This window comes from Bos grunniens, chromosome 3 (assembly GCF_055505025.1).
Source record: "Bos grunniens cultivar Pamir isolate PY7600 chromosome 3, Bosgru_T2T1.0, whole genome shotgun sequence".
NCBI classification, from domain to species: domain Eukaryota; kingdom Metazoa; phylum Chordata; class Mammalia; order Artiodactyla; family Bovidae; genus Bos; species Bos grunniens.
The window spans coordinates 96287941-96308610 of record NC_141167.1 but is presented as its reverse complement, the minus strand read 5'-3'; the positions used below and the strand labels follow the sequence as shown (position 1 = coordinate 96308610).

General features: G+C 37.9%; 1 protein-coding gene across 7 annotated transcripts in view; it reads left to right on the top strand.

Moving 5' to 3' along the window:
* The window catches only part of SPAG17 (sperm associated antigen 17), a 283690-nt gene that overhangs the window by 107779 nt on the left and 155241 nt on the right, over window positions 1-20670 (top strand). For all 7 annotated transcript variants that reach the window (XR_015160805.1, XM_086392104.1, XM_086392103.1 and 4 more), the window contains 3 exons: window positions 3264-3325; window positions 3886-3999; window positions 14083-14237. Coding sequence is in view for 6 of the 7 variants with exons in the window: in XM_086392104.1 (XP_086248230.1) it covers window positions 3264-3325; window positions 3886-3999; window positions 14083-14237 (331 nt within the window). In the remaining variant the exon portion in view is untranslated. The remainder of the gene's footprint in view (window positions 1-3263; window positions 3326-3885; window positions 4000-14082; window positions 14238-20670) is intronic.

Below are 20670 nucleotides of genomic sequence, written 5' to 3'. Positions count from 1 at the left end.
AACTTGAGATATTATGGCATTAGTGAGTCCTATTGGAATATAAATGTATGACAAAGAAGTCATTTTGAGTTAATATAGAGCCAGAATAAGCCAGGAGAGAGATAAGGCCTGAGGGGTTTTTTGTTTGTTTGTTTTATTTTGCCTTTTTTTTTTTTTTTTAAAGAGCAGTTGGTACATAGCTTTCCTTAGGCAACTTTTGCCACCTGGTGGTCAAACCACATAAATTTGTGTTCTGAGTCCTGGTGCAAAGTAAATGTTTATAGCAATTCCCTAAATCATCATGGCTAAAAATGCTATAATGGATGGTGTATCCTAGTGGCCAAGCAATCTTGAGAGCTGAACCCATGGCCTGTGAGGGATTCTACCTGATGTAGGCTGGCCTCTGTCAAGGAATTGTTACATTTGGATGGAGATGGGTAGATGAACCTTGGTGCCTCACTGAGGCTATTAACATGTAAGGGAAATTTTTGTTGTTGCTAATCTTTTGTTTGTCTTTGCATTTTTCCCCTAACTGAGTCACATTTCTGAAGCAGCCACTTTAAATCTCTAAACAAAGCAGAAATTGTTCATGTATTTCCTGCACAACCATCTTAGCATCAAATACATAGAAAAGCCTGTTCCTGGACTTGAAGGGCTAAATACTTGTGCTTTTCTCAACCAAACAGTAGATTTCCATCTGAGACTGGTTTTGAACTTGACGGGGCCTATTGGATATTTATGAAAAACCTGAGAGTTGATAACCATGAGGCTATAGGTTTAGATGTGCCCTTTATGCTTGTTGAGTGTTTTTTTAATAAAGTAACTGCTTTGCAGAGGGATCTTGTTATCTCTAAAGTAAAACAGATTAGGAAAGCTGTTTTTCAAAGAGATGAGAATGAATCCATTTCCAGATGTGTCAAAAACTACTGAATCACACTGTCAAAGGATTATGTGGTTGAAGGAAGAAATCAGGAAGAAAGAAAAAGAATGACTTTTACTCTACTATTAAATAGAGTTCAGATTAGTCTTAGAATGTTCTTCCCTTTGACAAAATATCTGATGCACAGTTTTTTAAAACATATTTTCTAAACTGGAGACTTTTTTTTCTATTGGATCCTTAGACACAGGAGGGAATATCAAGTCTCCCGGAAATCTGGCAGCCCATAGAATAGAATAATTTTTATTCCACAGATTGCATATCAATTGCTTCAAGGACACATGGGACATAATGGTCTATTTAGAGTTATAGTTGGCCTGAGTTTTCTCTTGAGTGTCTGTGTTATATAAATATTAAACTGAATTGAATTTATAGTTTTCTTTAAATCAAAATGGAACATTCATGCTGTTACCCTCACCAGCCCAAGGTGAGATGGAACTAGTAGCAAAAATATAAGTAGCTATGCTCCTAAAGACAAGTAAAACATTTGGCCTATCTTGCTTAGATGTAATTAGCTAGTCCCTCTAGAAGCCCAGATGTGGTTCTCTTTGCCACACAATGAAAATTTAGATCTTGTGAAAGTGAAAGTTGCTCAGTCGTGTCTGACTCTTCGCGAATCCATGGACTGTCCATGGAATTCTCCAGGCCAGAATACTGGAGTGGGTCGCCTTTCCCTTCTCCAGGGGATCTTCCCAACCCAGGGATCTAACCCAGGTCTCCCACATTGCAGGCAGATTCTTTACCAGCTGAGCTTATGCTTACCCCACAAATAAGCTTTTGTTGTAGGATTTCTTCCACATTTCTGCACTCTCTATTTGGCTCAATATTTATTTCCAGTTTTAATACATGATGTAGATTTCTCTCATTCAATCAAAAAAATATATATATGTATTTACCGATTTCCTACCATGTGTTGCGTGCAAAGAGTAAGGTTAGGGAAAATAGAAGTTCTTATTCTCCAGGAATTCACATTTGAGATGGAGAGACAGACAAATATTATTAGGCATGGATAAATGCCATGATAAAAAATCAAGCAGGATAAGAAGCAGAAGACTCTTGAGGAGGTGACAGTTGAACAGCAATATGAATGAAGGGTTTGAAACAGATGACTCTCTAAAAGCAAAGCATGCTAGACAGAGAGAAAATCAAGTTCAAAAACTTCAAGATACAACAAGCAAGCCAGTGAGTCTGGAGTGGAATGAGCCAGGGAGAGTAGAAGGAGGTGTGGCTGGAGAGTCAAGCTGGAGCCATTTTTATATGACTTCCTCGGGATTAATCTGCTATTATTCAGAGGGTGATAAAAAGTCAGACTGGCTGTCTTTGAGCAGTAAGACAGATATGTTACAAGATTTAATGTGCCGCCCCCCCTCAACTTTATTACTTTGATCAGATTTGGAATATGCTATGTCCTTGATTTCTTTCTTTCTTAGAGATTCACAGTCACAAGAGCATATTACAAATTCTGAAACTTTCACAGTAAAGTGTCTATTTATCCATGTGAAACTCATATACCATGGAATTCCTCTACATAACACATTTGTTAACTTTAAGATTTACTGAAACAGGATGATTCAGAAATCAACACCATCAGTCTGTTTCTTCCCTCTCCATTTATGGCTGTGTGCTTAGTACTCAAGGAGGTTATCACAGTCCCAGTTATCATATAAGTATACTCTTTGGTCACAGCGAGAGCTAGTGTGTCCATGATAAGGGGCCCCGTGGAACCCAGCTCCCTATTCATTTTATTCATTTAACTAACTTTTAAAAATTCTGTAAATCTGAAGATGCCCATTAAATGGGTTTTAAATTAATACATTGTTAATGAATGGGGGAAGAGCTTAACAGGATAGAGTGTGGTATTGCTTCTTCTAGTAGGAGGTGCTTTTGTCAGGGGGTTCTTCTTTCCATACATCCCTGCCCCTGTCCTAGTCTGTCACTCACAAGATACAAGTTTGAACAGGCTTTGTGATAGTACCAGCATCATAACAGACAACTGTGTGGGGAGCAGCTGACATAGTTTAATCAGTAAATATTTGCAGCTTGTAAGATGAAAGTACATTGTCAGAAGCGAGCCATACAGTCTGAAGGCAGAATATCTAATATATGATTTAGGAATGTATTATATAGGGAGCTGGGTTCTTTTCAAAGGACTTAGTATAACTTTTCTAGGTAGACACTAATTTAGAATTATTGACAAAAACACCTTTTTGGAGGCATGAAACATGCCTTTCAGGAATTACCTTTTCAGCACAGAAACATAGATCACATGGCAACAAAAAGGCACAGCATTGACCAAAGAGAGAACAAAGCCCAAACACAACTGGATGTTGATGTCTTTGATTTACAGAGCAGACCATGAACAATGAGATCAAAGATGAAGCGGTCACAAATGCTGATCTTCTTGAAAAGGTAGGGAATTATTGCCCTGAAAGTGTAGATGCCAGTAAGATCTGAGAAAACCGTAACTAAAAAAAGAAACTTAGCAGGAAGGGGCTGGTACTAGAGGAGAAGGGTTTATTCAGACACCCCGCCTCCCCAGCTCAGTTCCAACTGGAGAGAAAGGAGTTAATTTCACCAGCCGCTCAAGCAAAACTTCCAGGCTCCATGCTTCTCTCTAGACAGTGTGGCTTGGCAACGTCACGAACACCTGCTGACCATACAGCTATGTAGAACTAATGCTGTCTTGAAGTGAGTTCAGAAAACCTGCCTATAATTGCTAACAGGACTCAGAAGAGTATAACCTAACAATAAAAATATTTAGATTATGTTGCCCATAAAAAAAAAAAAGTCAAAGGCATACTTTTTCTGGCAGCAGTTCTCTTAAAATGTTGCCATATGGATTTATACATATGCAGATTTCCCCCAATTAGATGGAGTGCATGCTGGTTAGTTGATGGAGTCCAAGAGGGCTTCATTTGGACTTAAACAAATTAAAGCTGAAATTGTATTCCTCTGATTTTTTTTTTAAGAAACCAAAGAAGATGACTGTAGAAGCCGAGTTAGAGGACATAAAGAAAACCCAGCAACGCAATCTAATGGACTGGAGTTTTACTGAACATTTTAAACCAAAAGTTCTGCTTCAGGTATTAATGGGCTATGAGTCTCATCAGATTGGTCTGGGGAGGCTCAGTGTGATTTAGAACAGTTCACTTCTAGGTCACTCTCAGATCTATTTCAGATCAATATTCCCATTTACTTCAGCTATAAAGTGAGTTTATTCCCAGACTGTGTGCTATGCATGCCCAAAATAGTTTAAAATATACTTTCTTAAAGGATGTTTTTTTAATGAAGTCTCTTAAGAAAAGAAAGAAGATATGTGCATGACTGCTGCACATGTTTAAAAAAAAAAACATAGTAATAAAAGTAAGATGTTATTGGGAAGCAACCTTATATTTCCCCATATTGCCTGTTAGCTCTCTTCAGTTTTCACATTTCTAAATATTTTCTGATGCAATTAACAATTCAATGTAAACTGTGATGGCTAACATTTATTGAGCACTTACCATATGCTGCTGCTGCTAGTCAATGTATTACTAGGTTATTTAATCTCTTCAGTAATCTTATGAAGTAGAAACTATTTAAATAGTAGAAAACTGAGGCACCTTAACGACTAGTAACTTTTGTCCAAGGTCACACTGGAAAGGGTCTCACTGGTTGATGAGTGAGAGAAGCAAGATCCAAACAAACCCAAGAAATCAGACCCAGAACTTGTGCTCTTAACCACTACGCAAAATAATGAGTAATACTAAGGCAAGCTCTTTTTGTCAATTTTACATTTTACACAAAAACTTTTACTCTTTTTTCTTTTATCCTTTTAATTTAAATTAAATTTAATTTAATTTAAAATTTAAATTAAAATTTTACATCCACTTATTTTTTAAAGCCAAAACATTGTGTAAAGAGTCTTGTGAAAAATACCAGTTCCCTCCCATGCCCATGGAGCTTTCCAGGTGGTTCAGTGGTAACGAATTTGCCTGCCAATGCAGGAGCCAAATCCCTGGGTCAGGAAGATCCCCTGGAGGAAAGAAATGATAACCTACTCTAGTATTCTTGCCTGGAGAATTCCATGGACAGAGAAGCCTGGCAGGTTAGTCAGTGGAGTCACAAAGAGTCAGACATGACTGAGCATGCACACTCCCATGCCATGACACAATTCCCAGAGGTAAAAATCTTCAACGTATTTACCTGTTTCTTTTGCTACTTAACTCAGTTATCTCTAAATAACAAGATATTTAGTTACCATCATCAACTGACTCCCTCTTGAAAAAACAGCTTGCCCAACCCCATATAACACACACTGAGACATGCACATATACTCACTCATTACTCCTATACATCCATATACACACTCATAAACTCAAACCTTGTCATTCTCTGAAACTTTTAGCCATATCATAATTTTTATTAGATTTCAAGATTTATCGTATTTCAATTATATAAGTGCTATTCACAGCTGAAACAGTATGAAAAAGCAAAAAGATAGGACACTGAAAGATGGATTCCCCAGGTCGGTAGGTGCCCAATATGCTACTGGTGATCAGTGGAGAAATAACTCCAGAAAGAATGAAGGGATGGAGCCAAAGCAAAAACAACACCCACTTGTGGATGTGACTGCTGATAGAAGCAAGGTCCAATGCTATAAAGAGCAATATTGCATAGGAACCTGGAATGTTAGGTACATGAATCAAGGCAAATTGGAAGTGGTCAAATAGGAGATGGCAAGAGTGAACATCGACATTTTAGGAATCAGCGAACCAATATGGACTGGAATGGGTGAATTTAAGTCAGCTAACCCTTCTATCTACTACTGTGGGCAAGAATCCCTTAGAAGGAATGGCGTAGTCATCATAGTCAACAAAAGAGTCCAAAATGCAGTACTTGGATGCAATCTCAAAAATGACAGAATGATCTCTCTTCATTTCCAAAGCAAACCATTCAATATCACAGTACTCCAACTCTATGCCCTGACCAGTAACGCTGAAGAAGCTGAAGTTGAATGGTTCTATGAAGTTCTACAAGACCTTCTTGAACTAACACCCAATAAAATATGTTTTCATTATAAGGGACTGGAATGCAAAAGTAGGAAGTCAAGAAACACCTGGAATAACAGGTAAATTTGGCTTTGGAATACAGAGTGAAGCAGGGCAAAGGCTAATAGAGTTTTGCCAAAAGAACGCACTGGTCACAGGAAACACCCTCTTCCAACAACACAAGAGAAGACTCTACACATGTACATCACCAGATGGTCAACACCAAAATCAGATTGATTATATTCTTTGCAACCAAAGATGGAGAAGCTCTATACAGTCAGCAAAAACAAGACTGGGAGCTGACTGTGGCTCAGATCATGAACTCCTTATTGCCAAATTCAGACTTAAATTGAGGCAAATAGGGAAAACCACTAGACCATTCAGTTATGACCTAAATCAAATCCCTTACAATTATACAGTGGAAGTGACAACTAGATTCAAGGCATTAAATCTGATACACAGAGTGCCTGAAGAACTATGAATGGAGGTTGGTGACATTGTACAGGAGGATGTGATCAAGGCCATCCCTGAGAAAAAGAAATGCAAAGGAGGAAAGGAAAGATATACCCATTTGAATGCAGAGTTCCAAAGAATAGCAAGGAGAGATAAGAAAGCCTTCCTCAGTGATCAGTGTAAAGAAATAGAGGAAAATAACAGAATGGGAAAGACTAGAGATCTCTTCAAGAAAATTAGAGATACCAAGGTAGCATTTCATTCAAAGATGGGCACAATAAAGGACAGAAATGGTATGGACCTAACAGAAGCAGAAGATATTAAGAAGAGGTGGCAAGAATACACAGAAGAACTATACAAAAAAATCTTCATTACCCAGATAATCACGATGGCGTGATCACTCATCTAGAGCCAGACATCCTAGAATGCAAAGGAAGTCAAGTGAGCCTTAGGAAGCATCACTATGAACAAAGCTAGTGGAGGTGATGGAATTCCAGTTGAGCTATTTCAAATCCTAAAAGATGATGTTGTGAAAGTGCCGCACTCAATTTGTCAGCATATTTGGAAAACTCACCAGTGGCCACAGGATTGGAAAAGGTCGGTTTTCATTCCAATCCCAAAGGAAGGCTGTGCCAAAGAATGCTCAAACTAGTGCACAATTACACTCATCTCACACGCTAGCAAAATGATCCTCAAAATTCTCCAAGCCAGGCTTCATCAGTACGTGAACCGTGAAGTTCCAGATGTTCAAGCTGGATTTAGAAAAGGCAGAGGAACCAGAGATCTAATTGCCAACATCCATTGGATCACAGAAAAAGTGACACAGTTCCAGAAAAACATCTACTTCTGCTTTATTGACTATGCCAAACCTTTGACTGTGTGATCACAACAAGCTGTGGAAAATTCTTAAAAGAGATGGGAATACCAGACCACCTGACCTGCCTCCTGAGAAATCTGTATGCAGGTCAAGAAGCAACAGTTAGAACAGAATATGAACAACAGACTGGTTCCAAATAGGGAAAGGAGTACATCAAGGCTGAATATTGTCACCCTGTTTATTTAACTTATATGCAGAATACATCATGCAAAATGCCAGGCTGTAGGAAGCACAAGCTGGAATCAAGACTGCCAGGGGAAATATCAATAACCTCATATATGTAGATGACACCACACTTATGGCAGAAAGCGCAGAAGAACTAAAGAACCATTTGATGAAAGTGGAAGAAAAGAATGAAAAAGTTGGCTTAAAACTCAACATTCAGAAAACTAAGATTATGGCATCTGGTCCCATCACTTCATGGCAAATAGATGGGGAAACAATTGAAACAGTGAGAGACTTTATCTTTTTGGGCTCCAAAATCACTGCAGATGGTGACTGCAGCCATAAAATTAAAAGCCACTTGCTCCTTGGAAGAAAAGTTTTGACCAACCTAGACAGCATATTAAAAAGCAAAAGCATTACTTCGCCAACGAAGGTCCAGCTATGGTTTTTCCAGTAGTCATGTATGGATGTGGGAGTTGAACTATAAAGAAAGCTGAGCACCAAAGAATTGATGCTTTTGAACTGTGGTGTTGGAGAAGACTCTTGAGAGTCCCTTGGTCTGCAAGGAGATCCAACCAGTCAATCCTAAAGGAAATCAGTCCTGAATATTCATTGGAAGGACTGATGCTGAAGCTGAAACTCCATTACTTTGGCCATCTGATGCGAAGAACTGACTCACTGGAAAAGACCCTGATGCTGGGAAAGATTGAAGGCAGGATGAGAAGGGGACAACAGAGGATGAGATGGTTGGATGGCATCACTGACTCAATGGACATGAGTTTGAGTAGGCTCTGGGAGTTGGTGACGGACAGGAAAGCCTGGTGTGCTGCCGTCCACGGGGTCACAGAGAGTCAGACACGACTGAGTGACTGAACTGAACTGATTCATAGCTGCACTGTGTAATATCCTGGATACATTTCCTTTTTATTTGTTTAGTTTGATAAACATTTGTCATTACTCTCCCCCAAATTCTCTACTTAAGAGTAAATCTCTGCTCAGTACATTCAAACCTAACAGATATTCCATCAGTTGTGTTTTGTAAGTAATATCTTTCCTGTGTGTTCTGAACCTCTGCTTGCCCTCTACTTGTTTTCTGGGTTCACAGGGTCACAGGTGAGCAGGAATTTTGCCCAAGGATGGACCAGAAACTGAGTCACACCCATAACTGACTTAGAAGATATTCAGATAACATTTGAGCCTTAGAGTTGATGCTGGAAAGGGTTGAAACTTTGAAGGATGTTGGGTGGGTGAATGTATTTTATACATGGGAAACATATGAATTTGAGAGGCTACAAGATAAACTGTAGGCTTCTCTGGTAGCTCAGCTGGTAAAGAATCCGCAATGCAGGAGACCTGGGTTTGATTCCAAGGTTGGGAAGATCCCCTGGAGAAGGAAAGGGCAACCCACTCCATTATTCTGGTCTGGAAAATTCCATGGACTGTATAGTCCCTAGCGTCGCAAAGAGTCAGACTGACTGAGCAACTTTCACTTTCAGTCTGAACTGTTTTATGTTGAACAGTGTCCCTCAAAAGATTTTTTAGAATCCTTACACCTAGTACCTGAAAGTGGATTATTTGGAATTAGGGTGTCTAAATGATGTAATCAAGTTAAGATGAGGTCATTATAGTAGGCTCCAACCAAATGTGATTTATGTCCTTGTAAGAAGAAGAAAATACCAACTAAAGACACACAGGGAGAATATTTTGTAACCAGAGAGGTGGAGATTAGAATGATGCAGATCCAAGCTAAAATTCACCAAGGATGGATGACCACTGTCAGAAGCTACTATACAAAGCAGCAAAGGAAATCCTACCAGTTCTCAGAGAGAGCACTCTACACAGCGACGGTCCTGCCATCCCCCTTGCGGCCATCCTGGCCGTATCCTTTGCCTCTATTTCCAGTTAGAGACTGTCTTCTGCATCCCACGTTGCCCTCTCTCTTGGGTTACTTTCTTTTTGTAGGGGACTGTCTTTTCAAGTTGCCTCCTGAGTTAACATAAATGGCAGGGAAATTTTTGAGGTGATGGATGTTTGAAAATACCTTAATTCTATACTTTTAACTGCCAGTTTGGCTTTATATAAGATGCTAAGTTAAAAAGTATTTTCCTTCAACATTTTGAAGCCATTCCTCAATAGTCTTCTAGCTTTCCAGATTGTCCTTGAGAAAGAAAAAAACAATGAAATTCTGATTCCTGGTCAGTCGAGTCTGTGTTTTTTCTTCTCTCTGTAAGGTCTTTAAGATTTTCTTTTTGTTCCAGTGTTGTGGATTTCCTGTTGATATTCCTTGATGTGTGGTTCTATTCCTAATACTGCACCAGGGAGCCCAGTATAATCCAGAAACTCTGAGCTTTACATTCTGGGAAATATTATACAATCCTCACTCTAATAATCCCCTCCCCTCCCTTTTCTTTAGTCTTTCTTCCTGAAACTCCTGTTGTTCTGGTATTGGACTCCTAGACTGAACTTCCAATTTCCTTATCCTTTCCTTCCAAGTTTTCAACAGCTTTTCTTCTTATTCTGGAAATATGTCTCTGCTTTCATCGAATTTTTCTATCGAGTCTTCTGTATCTGTTGTTATAATATTAATATCATAAGGTTATATTTATAGTTACAAATTACATTTATAAAACATACTCTTCACATTCCCTGGTACCGTATCTTCCCTTATCTCTATGAGGATCTACTGAAGTCCTTTGAAGTCTTCTCTCTGAAAACTCCTTTCCCCAGGTTTTAACTACTTTTTTGTGGAGGAGGTGTCTTCATTTTTCACATTGAAGAATAGCATCTAGTGATATTTGCCTCTGTTTATATTCATAATGAGACACTAAAAAAATATGATAGGAAGTGCTACGTAAAGTCAAAGTGGGGGAAAGCTGTCAATACCCTGACCTTGTCGTTGGGTGATTTGGCTGCAGGGAGGTGGGGGGTCTTGAAAGACCCGTGAATGTTGATGTATTAATTCTATACTCTTGGGCCATTTAGAGTCTCTAGGGAAAAAAGTCTGATCTCTTCTCTTCCGAGACATAACTTGTCAGGGTTTTAGGAGCTGAATGATGGAGGAAAGGAATTTCAGATTTCTTACCACCCAGTGTCTAGATCTGCACTGTCCAATGTGGTAGCCACTAGTCACATGTAGCTTCTGAGTACTTAGCAATTTTTATATTGATTACATATTGAAATGATAATATATTTTGACATATTAGGTTAAATAAAATGTATAGTTTGATTTTACCTTAACCTTTAAAATATGACTACTATAAATTTTAAAATTATGCACATGGCTCACATTTGTGGCTTCCCTTATATTTCTATTAGACCATGCCAATTCAAGTTTTACATAATTCTCTTTTTTCTGTGGTATAGCTCTCCCTCAGTGGTGCCCAGGGTCCCTCCTTTTAAAAACCCACAGGGTCAGCTTCTATAGTAATAATCCTCCTTTCTTCTGCTGATGAGAGAGATGGGCAGTACCCTGGCTGCTCAGAATGGTTGAGGCTTCTTAAAAGACATTAATCTTCCTATTTTCATTGCCCCTTTCATTCCACTTTCAGAGGTACCTAACTCTGCCATTTCCAGAGCCTTTCTGTGTTTCTGCTCATAATGTTCCTTCTGGTCTCTCTTAAAACTAATCTTGGAATTTGATTTTCCATGTTCTGCTAAATCAGTTACCATTTATTCTCCTGCTTTCTAGCCTCCACGATGTTTCTTTTGTCTCATCTCCCTTGGGCTTCAACTTTGTGATATTAAAACTCGAATTTGACTATTCCTTTAGTGAGGGGTTAGGAAGTGCATGTGTTTAATCTTTCATTTTTTAACTGGAAGTTCATTTCAGATTTTACTTTGTTTTAGCCTCTCCTCCTCACTCCATAGAAGCTTAACTTTTATTTCTTTTAAAAAATATATGTATTTATTTATTTATTTGGCTGCTCCAGGTCTTGGTTGCGGCATGTGAACTCTCAGTTGCAGCAGGTGGAATCTAATTCCCTGACTAGGGATTGAACCCAGGCCCCCTGCATTGGGAGCCTGGAGTCTTAGCCACTGAACCACGAGGGAAGTCCTGAAGCTTCACTTTTCAAGGTCACATGTAACTGTCCTGCCAAACCTAATGAACATTTCTTTGTATATCTTCCTTGACCTTTTCCTCACAAAGCTGATCACTTCCCCACAAAACACTGTTCACTCCCAGTTTCCAAAGCACCATACCGAATTCCTCCTCAGTGTGCCATCTGGAATTTTGTTGAGTACTTCTCCTCTACCTACCATTTAAATATTGAAGTGTCTCAAGCCTCAGTCTCGAATTGTCTTCTCTCCTCTGTAAACATTCTTTTAATGATTTCATCTACTACATATGTCTAATCCTGATGACTCATAAAAGTTTATCTTCCAAATTATCTCCATCTTGAGTTCCACATTAGTGAATTTCTGATAGACACCTTAAATATTTTGTGTCCCACATGAAGCAAATAATTTTCCCACCTAAGCATGCTTCTCCCCTCATCCATCTCAGAAAACGTCAGTGTCAAGCCAAAAGGCTGAGAGTCATTCCTTACTTCAGCTTTTCCTTTGTCGCACACATCTGGTCCATCATCGAGTTTTGAGGGTATACCTCAAAATACCTCTTGAGGCTCTTCACCATCTCCACTGCTGCTACTTTAATCCAAGTTCCATCCTCCCCATCTACTGTAATATCATCAGCCTATTTCACTCTCTCTCCACTCTAATCCCTTCTCTCCGTATCAGGTGTTCCATCAATTGCTTCTTAAACACACATCTCTGAACTCCAGAATCCTCTGTAAAAATCGTAATCATATTTTAAAGAAAAGTCTTAGCTATCTTGTTCGTTTTGTTTTTCTATGAATGTGGTAGGTCTCCATTTTTAATGAAAAGCTTAATTAATGAGAAAAATATCAATACATGATAATAGGTAAAAGCCAAGTTTTTTTAATGTATTAAAGTATAGTTGATTTGCAGTGTTGTGGCCAAATTTTTAAAAAGGAAAAGAAATGTATGAAACTTTATCAAATATTGATTGAGAACACCTACACGTTCATCAAAAATAGAAGTTTGGTTGTTTGTTTGTTTTTCTAATTTAAAATCTGAAAGGAATTTGCCCCAAAAAGTAATGGATAGGACCCCCACAGAGCAAAATGTTTTAAATGCAAAAATATTTACCATGTCAGGACTTCCCTGGCAGTACAGTGGTTAAGACTCCATCCTTCTACTGCAGGGGAGCATGGGTTTGAGCCCTGGTCAGGGAACTAAGATCCCCACAGCTGCACTGTGCAGCCTAGAAAAAGAGAGAAAGAAAACAAATTTACCACATATGTGTTTCTTGTATTGGCTCTCAGGGAGCAGTTGTAAAAATTCAAATGCCGCTTCATAAAGGCATATAGGGGATTAGATTGGGGAGTAAATGTATTATTTTAGTTACACTACCAGTGTGCAATTGACAGCAAAAGTAAAATAGTCCTTTCCTGACATAATATGCAATTCCATGCCTTTAGATCATCCAGACAGTGAAGAACAGAAAGCTGCCTCCACCAAATTGATATGGACAAGAAAAAAAAAAAACAAAACAAAACCCCGCAAGTGTCTAATTTCTTTCCCTATGGACATATTTCTTTATGTTGATTGGCATAAGGAAAAGGCAGCTGCCCACAGGCCCCCTCTGTTTGTGGCTGCAGTTACAGTGCTGAGGATAAAATGTTTTGGAAAGGATCAGGGATAGAAGTTGTGTAGAAACAGTATGTATCAAGAAGACCACTCACAGTATGTCTCTGTACCACACCGTGGTGTAGTGGAGAGCTCTGTGTGGAGTGTGAAATGTGACATTTAGAGTCAAAAGACTGGTATAAGCCCTTGTACCAGAACTTAGGAACTCCATACTCTTAGACAAGTCTCTTATTCTCTCTTGGCCACAAACAATACTGAAAAATGCAGCTTTTAATATTTTGAAATGGGAAAAATAATCATACCAATGTATCTGAGGTTTTTATGATAAAATGAGATGATTTATCTGAAGGCGTGTGTGTGTGTGTGTGCATGTTAAGTCGCTTCAGTCGTGTCCGACTCTTTGCAATCCTATAGACTGTAGCCCACCAGGCTCCTCTTTTCATGGAATTCTCCAGGTAAAAATACTGGAGTGGATTGCCATACCCTCCTCCAGGTGATCTTCCCAACCCAGGGATCGATCCCAGGTCTCCCATACTGCAGGCAGATTCTTTACCATCAGGAAAGCCCAAGAATACTGGAGAGGATAGCCTATCCCTTTTCCAGGGGATTTTCCTGACCCAGGAATCGAAGCAGGGTCTCCTGCATTGCATGCAGGTGGATTCTTTACCAGCTGAGCTACCAGAGAAGCTTAAAAAGAAGGCATGGAACATGCTAAATAACTCCTAGACTTTATTATCTCCCAGCATTAATGAAAAACACTTGAGCAAATACCTCTATGCTTGGAGCCTAGGATTTGTTTTTCTTATAAGAGTTACTAAAATGCTCCTGAAAATATCTGCCATCCCTGCTCTCACCTTGACCAGCATCATGGAGATAAGGGAAGAAAAGGGAGGAAGCAGAGAAAGGCCCTAGCAGGAGACCCTTCTCTCGGGGAAAAAAAGACAAAACAATGCATTCATTTTGATTTTCAGGTTCTTCAAGAAGCTAATCAGCAATACAGGTGTATTGATTCGTATTACCATACACAAGACAACTCTTTACTGTTGGTCTTTCATAATCCGATGAATTTACAACGTCTGCGTCATGAATATTGGAAAGTTGGCCTTCACTCTAATGTTGGATTCAGGTAACCAACTTAGATGGTTTAGTTAGTTATCTTAGTTAGCTTGTTACTTGCTTTTTTAATTCCTTAGCCTAAGCTGAGTGGTTCAACCCAATAAAAACATTTGTGCAGTACCGTAGATTCAGTGAAGTTCCGTAGATTCAGTGAAGTTCACCAAATTGAATGCTGTGTGCCAGGCACTGTGATAGGCGTTGAAACTATACACTGAAGAAGGTAGACATCATTCCTGGCCCCATTGAATCTAGTGGGGATATTATTAAATTATACTTGATTCATTTAGACTCCAATATAACAGCCTCTGAAAGGTTTAAAGTAGGAACTACAAAACATGGCATTCCATATGCTGGTTTTGGGTAACTCCACTTGATCTAGGGAAGACTCAGACGTAGGGTAACTGAATGACACATGCACTCAGCTTCCCAGCAAACTGAGACCTCTAGGAATCAGTAATTTGTTTTTCCTCCCCAGCTCCTTAATTATTTCATTGCTATCTTAAAAATTTTCTCTCCTTTCTCATTAATGATGAGAACTTTTCATTATTTTTCTGTACTGGTTAATATATATTCAGTATTTGTTATTTATATAGAATTTAGTCCTAAGGGATACAGAGAGGATGAACATGGACCTACAGAAAACTGGAGAAATGGATTGTGTGCATACATATACACAGAATCACACACTTTAAAGTCATAAAATGATTTTTTAAAATTAGGATACACAATAGGTATACCAAGCTAATATAACTGTGCTTTCCTTTGTTCTGTTTTTCATTGCCAGTAATTATGCTTTTCATTTCTTTGTTGACTAGGACTTCAGTACAACTTTGAGAACATTATTGTCTTATTCTAGGTTTTGAATATTCATCTATTAAGTATTTTTTCAGTTTTTTGCCATAGGTAAATGCTCCTTATTAGGTTAGAAAATTTTCTTATGTTGCTAGTTTGCTCTAGGTTCTTAATTATAAATGACTATTAAATAATATCAAATGATTTTCCTGCATCAATTTAGGTGTTCTCTCTTTTCCTTTAATCTGTTAAAGTGTGAAATTTTATTAATAGATATTCTAATGTTTGAACTTACTTTCCCATGAAAATCCAATTTGTCCATTATGTTACTTGTTTATAAATTGCTGCATTTGGCTTGCTAATATATTCTTTAGAATATGTCCAATCTGTATTCATGGGTAAGATTCAGCTATAATTTTTCCCATCTTTAAATGTTCTTTTCTGGCTTGAGATTGAGATTTTTATTAGCCTCATAAATTAATGGGTGGGTATTCTCCCTTTTTAATCTCTATTTTTTTATTTTCTGAAAGAATTTATGTAAGACTAAGATGTATATTCCTTTGGCATTTGGTAAAACTTGAAAATAAGACCATCTGGACCTGGGAAGATGGTTAATTACTGATTTAACCTCTGTCATGATTATTAGACACTTTGGGTTTACTATGTATTTTTGAACTACATTTGATAATATGTATTTCTCTAGGAATTTGACCATTTTACCTGTTTTCAAAATTATTGCATAAAGTGGATTACAATATGCTCTTGCCTTTTTGTGTTACACATATCTGTTTTAATTCCTAATGCTTTTAATCTGTGATTTCTCTGTTTTTCTGAACCAGTCTTGCCAAAGGTTTGCCAATTTTGTTAATTTTTTGTAAAAGCAACTATTGCATTTGATCCTTTCTCCTTTTTATTTTTTAAAAATATGCCCTCATCTTTATTATTTTTTATTTTCTCTCAATTTCTCTGGATTATTCCAGTGTCCTTTAACTTTGCAAATTAGAATTTTATCTCAGGATTTTGAGTTATTTTTGTTGCTTTACAAGTATTTAAGGCAAAAATTTCTTTTTAAATACCACCTTAGCACTACAAAATATCTGACTGATGGAATTTTATTGTTGTTCATTTTTTTGAACACATAATTCTTTTTTATTGAATTATAGCTGATTTACTATTATATTAGTTTCAGGTGTACAACATTGTGATTCAATATTTTTATAGATTATACTCCATTTAAAGTATTATAAATTATTGCCTACGTTTCCTGGTGCTATGCAATGTATCCCTTTAGTTTATTTTATACCTAGTAGTTTGTGCCTCTTTACCCCTATTCTTATCTTGCCTCTTGCCTCTTCTCTGTCCTAACTGGTAACCACTAGTTTGTTCTCTGTGTCCACGAGTCTGTTTTGGTTTTGTTATATTCATTCATTTGCTTTATTTTTTAAATTCCACATATAGGTGATAACAAACAGTATTTGTCTTTCTCTGTATGATCTATTTGACTAAACGTAGTCGGTCCATCCATGTTGCTGCAAATGGCATAATTCCATTCTCTTTTATAGCTGAATAGGAATTGCCTGGAAAATCCCATGGACGGAGGGCCTGGTGGGCTGCAGTCCATGGGGTCGTGAAGAGTTGGACATGACTGAGCGACTTCACTTTCACTTTTCACTTTCATGCATTGGAGAAGGAAATGGCAACCCACTCCAGTGTTCTTGCCTGGAGAATCCCAGGGACTGGGAGCCTGGTGGGCTGCCGTCTCTGGGGTCGCACAGAGTCGGACACGACTGAAGCGACTTAGCAGCAGCAGCAGCAGTGTTCCATTATGTATATGTAGCACATCTTTATCTATTCATCTGTTGATAGACATTTAGGTTGCTTTCATATCTTGGCTATTTTGAACAATGCTGCTATATCATTCATTTCTCATTTCCATCATTCTTATTTGACCCATGGATTGCATAGAAATGTGAGTTTTTATTTTAAACATTTGGCTGAGTTACATTTTTATTATAGTTTATAATTTCAAAAGTAGTAGTCAGACAACATGTTCTATAGAATACTGATGCTGTGAAATTTGTTGATCAACTTTGTTGCTTAATATGTGGTCAGTTGTTATAAATACTCCAAGTTTGTGTGTTAAGGAAGTTTATTCTTTGGTTTTTGAATACAGGTTTGTATTTCTTAATCTTCACTATTCTTTCTGATTTTTAAAAACTTGGTCAATCAACTAATGAGAAATGATTTTTAAAAAACTCAATGTGTGATGGAACCTGGTAGATTTATTCCTATAAATTTGTCAGTTTTTGACTTCATGCATGTTAAGATTGACACCACCCTTATGATGATACCAGCCTTATGGCAGAAAGTGAAGAAGAACTAAAGATCCTCTTGATGAAAGTAAAAGAGGACAATGAAAAGGTTGGCTTAAAACTTAACATTCAAAGAACTAAGATCATGGCATCCAGTCCTACCTGCTACTTCATGGCACATAGATGGGGAAACAAGGGAAATGGTGACAAACTTTATTTTCTTGGGCTCCAAAATCACTGCAGATGGTGACTACAGCCATGAAATTAAAAGACACTTGCTCCTTGGAAGAAAAGCTGTGACTAACCTAGACAGCATATTAAAGAGCAGAGACATTACTTTGCTGACAAAGGTCCATCTAGTCAAACTATGGTTTTTCCAGTCGTCATGTATGGATGTGAGAGTTGGACTATAACAAACACTGAGTTCAAGGAACTGATGCTTTTGAACTGTGGTGTTGGAGAAGACTCTTGAGAGTCCTGTGGACTGAAAGGAGATCTAACCAGTCAAACCTAAAGGAAATCTGTCCTGAATATTCATTGGAAGGACAGATGCTGAAGCTGAAACGCCAGTACTTTGGCCATCTGATGCGAAGAACTAACTCTTTAGAAAAGACCCTGATGCTGGGAGAGATTGAAGGCAGGAGGAGAAGGGGACAACAAAAGGAGATGGTTGGATGGCATCACCAACTTGTACATGAGTTTGAGCAAGCTCCGGGAGTTGGTGATGGACAGGGAAGCCTGGGGTCGCAAAGACAGACATGACTAACTGACTGAAATGATGTTAAGATTATGTTAATAAGCAAAACAAGAATTGAGTTGTTTCCCTGATTAAGCTTTTATCAATATGCAATGTCTTTATCTCTAGGATTGCTCTTTGCTTTCAAGGTTATATTGACCAATATTGATATATCTGAACAGACTTTATCATATGTATCTTATCTGATAGTGATAAACTTTACAAGCCTCTTTTATATTTTATCTTGTATATCCTTTTCTATCCATTTACCTCTTGCAAAATATATATATAGCCAAATTTTAAAAATTCATCTGACAATATTTACCTCTTGAGAACCTAGTTCATATATTTGGATTAATTTCAACCATTTAATTTTGTCCTTTTATTTGCTCTTTTTTTTCAGTTTCTTTATTTCTCCTTATTTGGTTTGAATTAATTTCATTTTTATTACTACTACCAGAATGACAGTTATACACTATATCTCAACTCATTCTTCAGAAACTGTGATATTCACTTGAAAATTGACAAAGTCATCAGCACCTTTGTTACGCTATTCAGTCACTCAGTCACGTCCGACTCTGTGATCCCATGGATCGCAGCACGCTAAGCTTCTCTGTCCTTCAGTGTCTCCTGGAGTTTGCTCAAATTCATATCCATTGAGTCAGTGATGCTATCTAACCATCTCATCCTCTGCTGCCCCCTTCTCCTTTTGTCTTCGATCTTTCCCAGCATCGGGGTCTTTTCCAATGAGTCGGGTCTTCACATCAAGTGGCCAAGTATTGGAGTTTCAACATCAGTCCTTGAAATGAATATTCAGGATTGATTTCCTTTAGGATCGACTGCTTTCATCTCCTGCAGAAGACCGTGCCTTTACCTTCCTACCAAATAATATAAGCACAATAGAGTGTTTTAACTTCTTATCACCAGTCCACATTTTCTATTATTGCAGAACACTTTAATTCTATCTTAATGTTTTTACCCCACAATATAATAACATTATTGTTTTCATATCCAGTGTTTGTAAATTAATATATGCTTACTATTTTATTTTCCCTTCTTCCTAAGAGCTTTAAAAGTTCATATAGTGAGGATCTTTGGTAGTAAAATCAGTTTTGTTTATTGCAAATATCTTCATTTTAGCCTTGTTCATGAAAGATAATTTTGCTTAGGATATAGTTCTTGATTGACATGTAAATTCTCAGCACTTTGAAGAAAATTATCCCATTGTCTTCTGAATGCCTTTGAAGTTATTAAGATGTAAACATCATTCTTAATAAAAAATGTTACAAGCATCTTTATAAAATTAGAAACAAAATAGAGGTAACTACCATGACCAATTCTAAGCAACATTTAATGAAGATCTAAATCAGAAAAATTACTAAAAGTATCTTTAAAGTATAGGAACCCAAAAGGAAACTGCCATTATTGGCAGCTGAGGTTATTAGCGACACAGGAAAATCCCAAACAATCTATCTAAAAATGTGAATTAATGGGAGAAATTACCTGAAGATCAGCCCTGAATATTCATTCAGCAACCCTGATGCTGAAGCTCCAACACTTTTGTCTCCTGATGCAAACAGCCAATTCCTTAGAAAAGACCCTGATACTGGGAAAGATTGAAGGCAAAGGAGAAGGGAGCAGCAGAGGATGCGATGGTTGGATGGCATTACGGACTCAATGGACATGAATTTGAGCAAACTCCGGGAGATAGTGGAGGACAGAGGAACCTGGTATGCTGTGGCATGACCCCATGCCAGTCCATGGGGTCACAAAGAGTTGGACACAACTTAGCAACTGGATAACAACAGCAGCATATCCTCTGACTGCATTTTTTTGCACTACAAGAAATTGTTAGAAAATGTGATGTTTAAAAAAGGAAAAAACACCATTGACAACAGAAACAAAAACTAGAATACCCAAAAAAGGCAAACCTAGGGCTTGTTTACACCCACACTTTGACCAAAGAAAATCATTCTTTTTCCATTCCCCTCCCAAGTGAAAATGTTAGATATACTTGGCTTCAGATATTACAAATTAAATAATAAAACCCAACATATTGATCTTTACATACATTTTATAACTTAATAAAATAGATACATTTTTCTCTTTCAGTAACCTATTTTATGACATGTTCTGTAATTTACTTCTCCAGTGATGTTTATATTATTCTCCCAAGTGTGTAAAATATATCACTTAGAGATGTATTGGTGTTACACTAACCTTATGGATAACACTGACAATTATGTGTATTTTTTATGACCTGATTCTCCAAGATAATTGTGGATTCAAGTTAACAACCAGAATCACATGGTAAGTAGAATTTAATCCAATTCTGTGCTTACTTAGCTTTCTGCAAGAACCCAGTGCAGGAGATCCAGCATGACCCCATCTTCATCCCATCAGGGGGCTCAGCAGCTGCCCCAGGGCACCACTTCTTTTGCTTCCCTCCCCACACTGGTTGTGCATACCTGCTGAAATGGGCATCAAGGTGCCGTGTTCCCCCCTTCACCTAAGAAGCTACAGCCTGCAGTCCACTCCCATTTGTCTCGTTAAGGTGTGAGCCCACAGCTCTGAGGATTCACAGCACATAAGGCAGTCAAAAT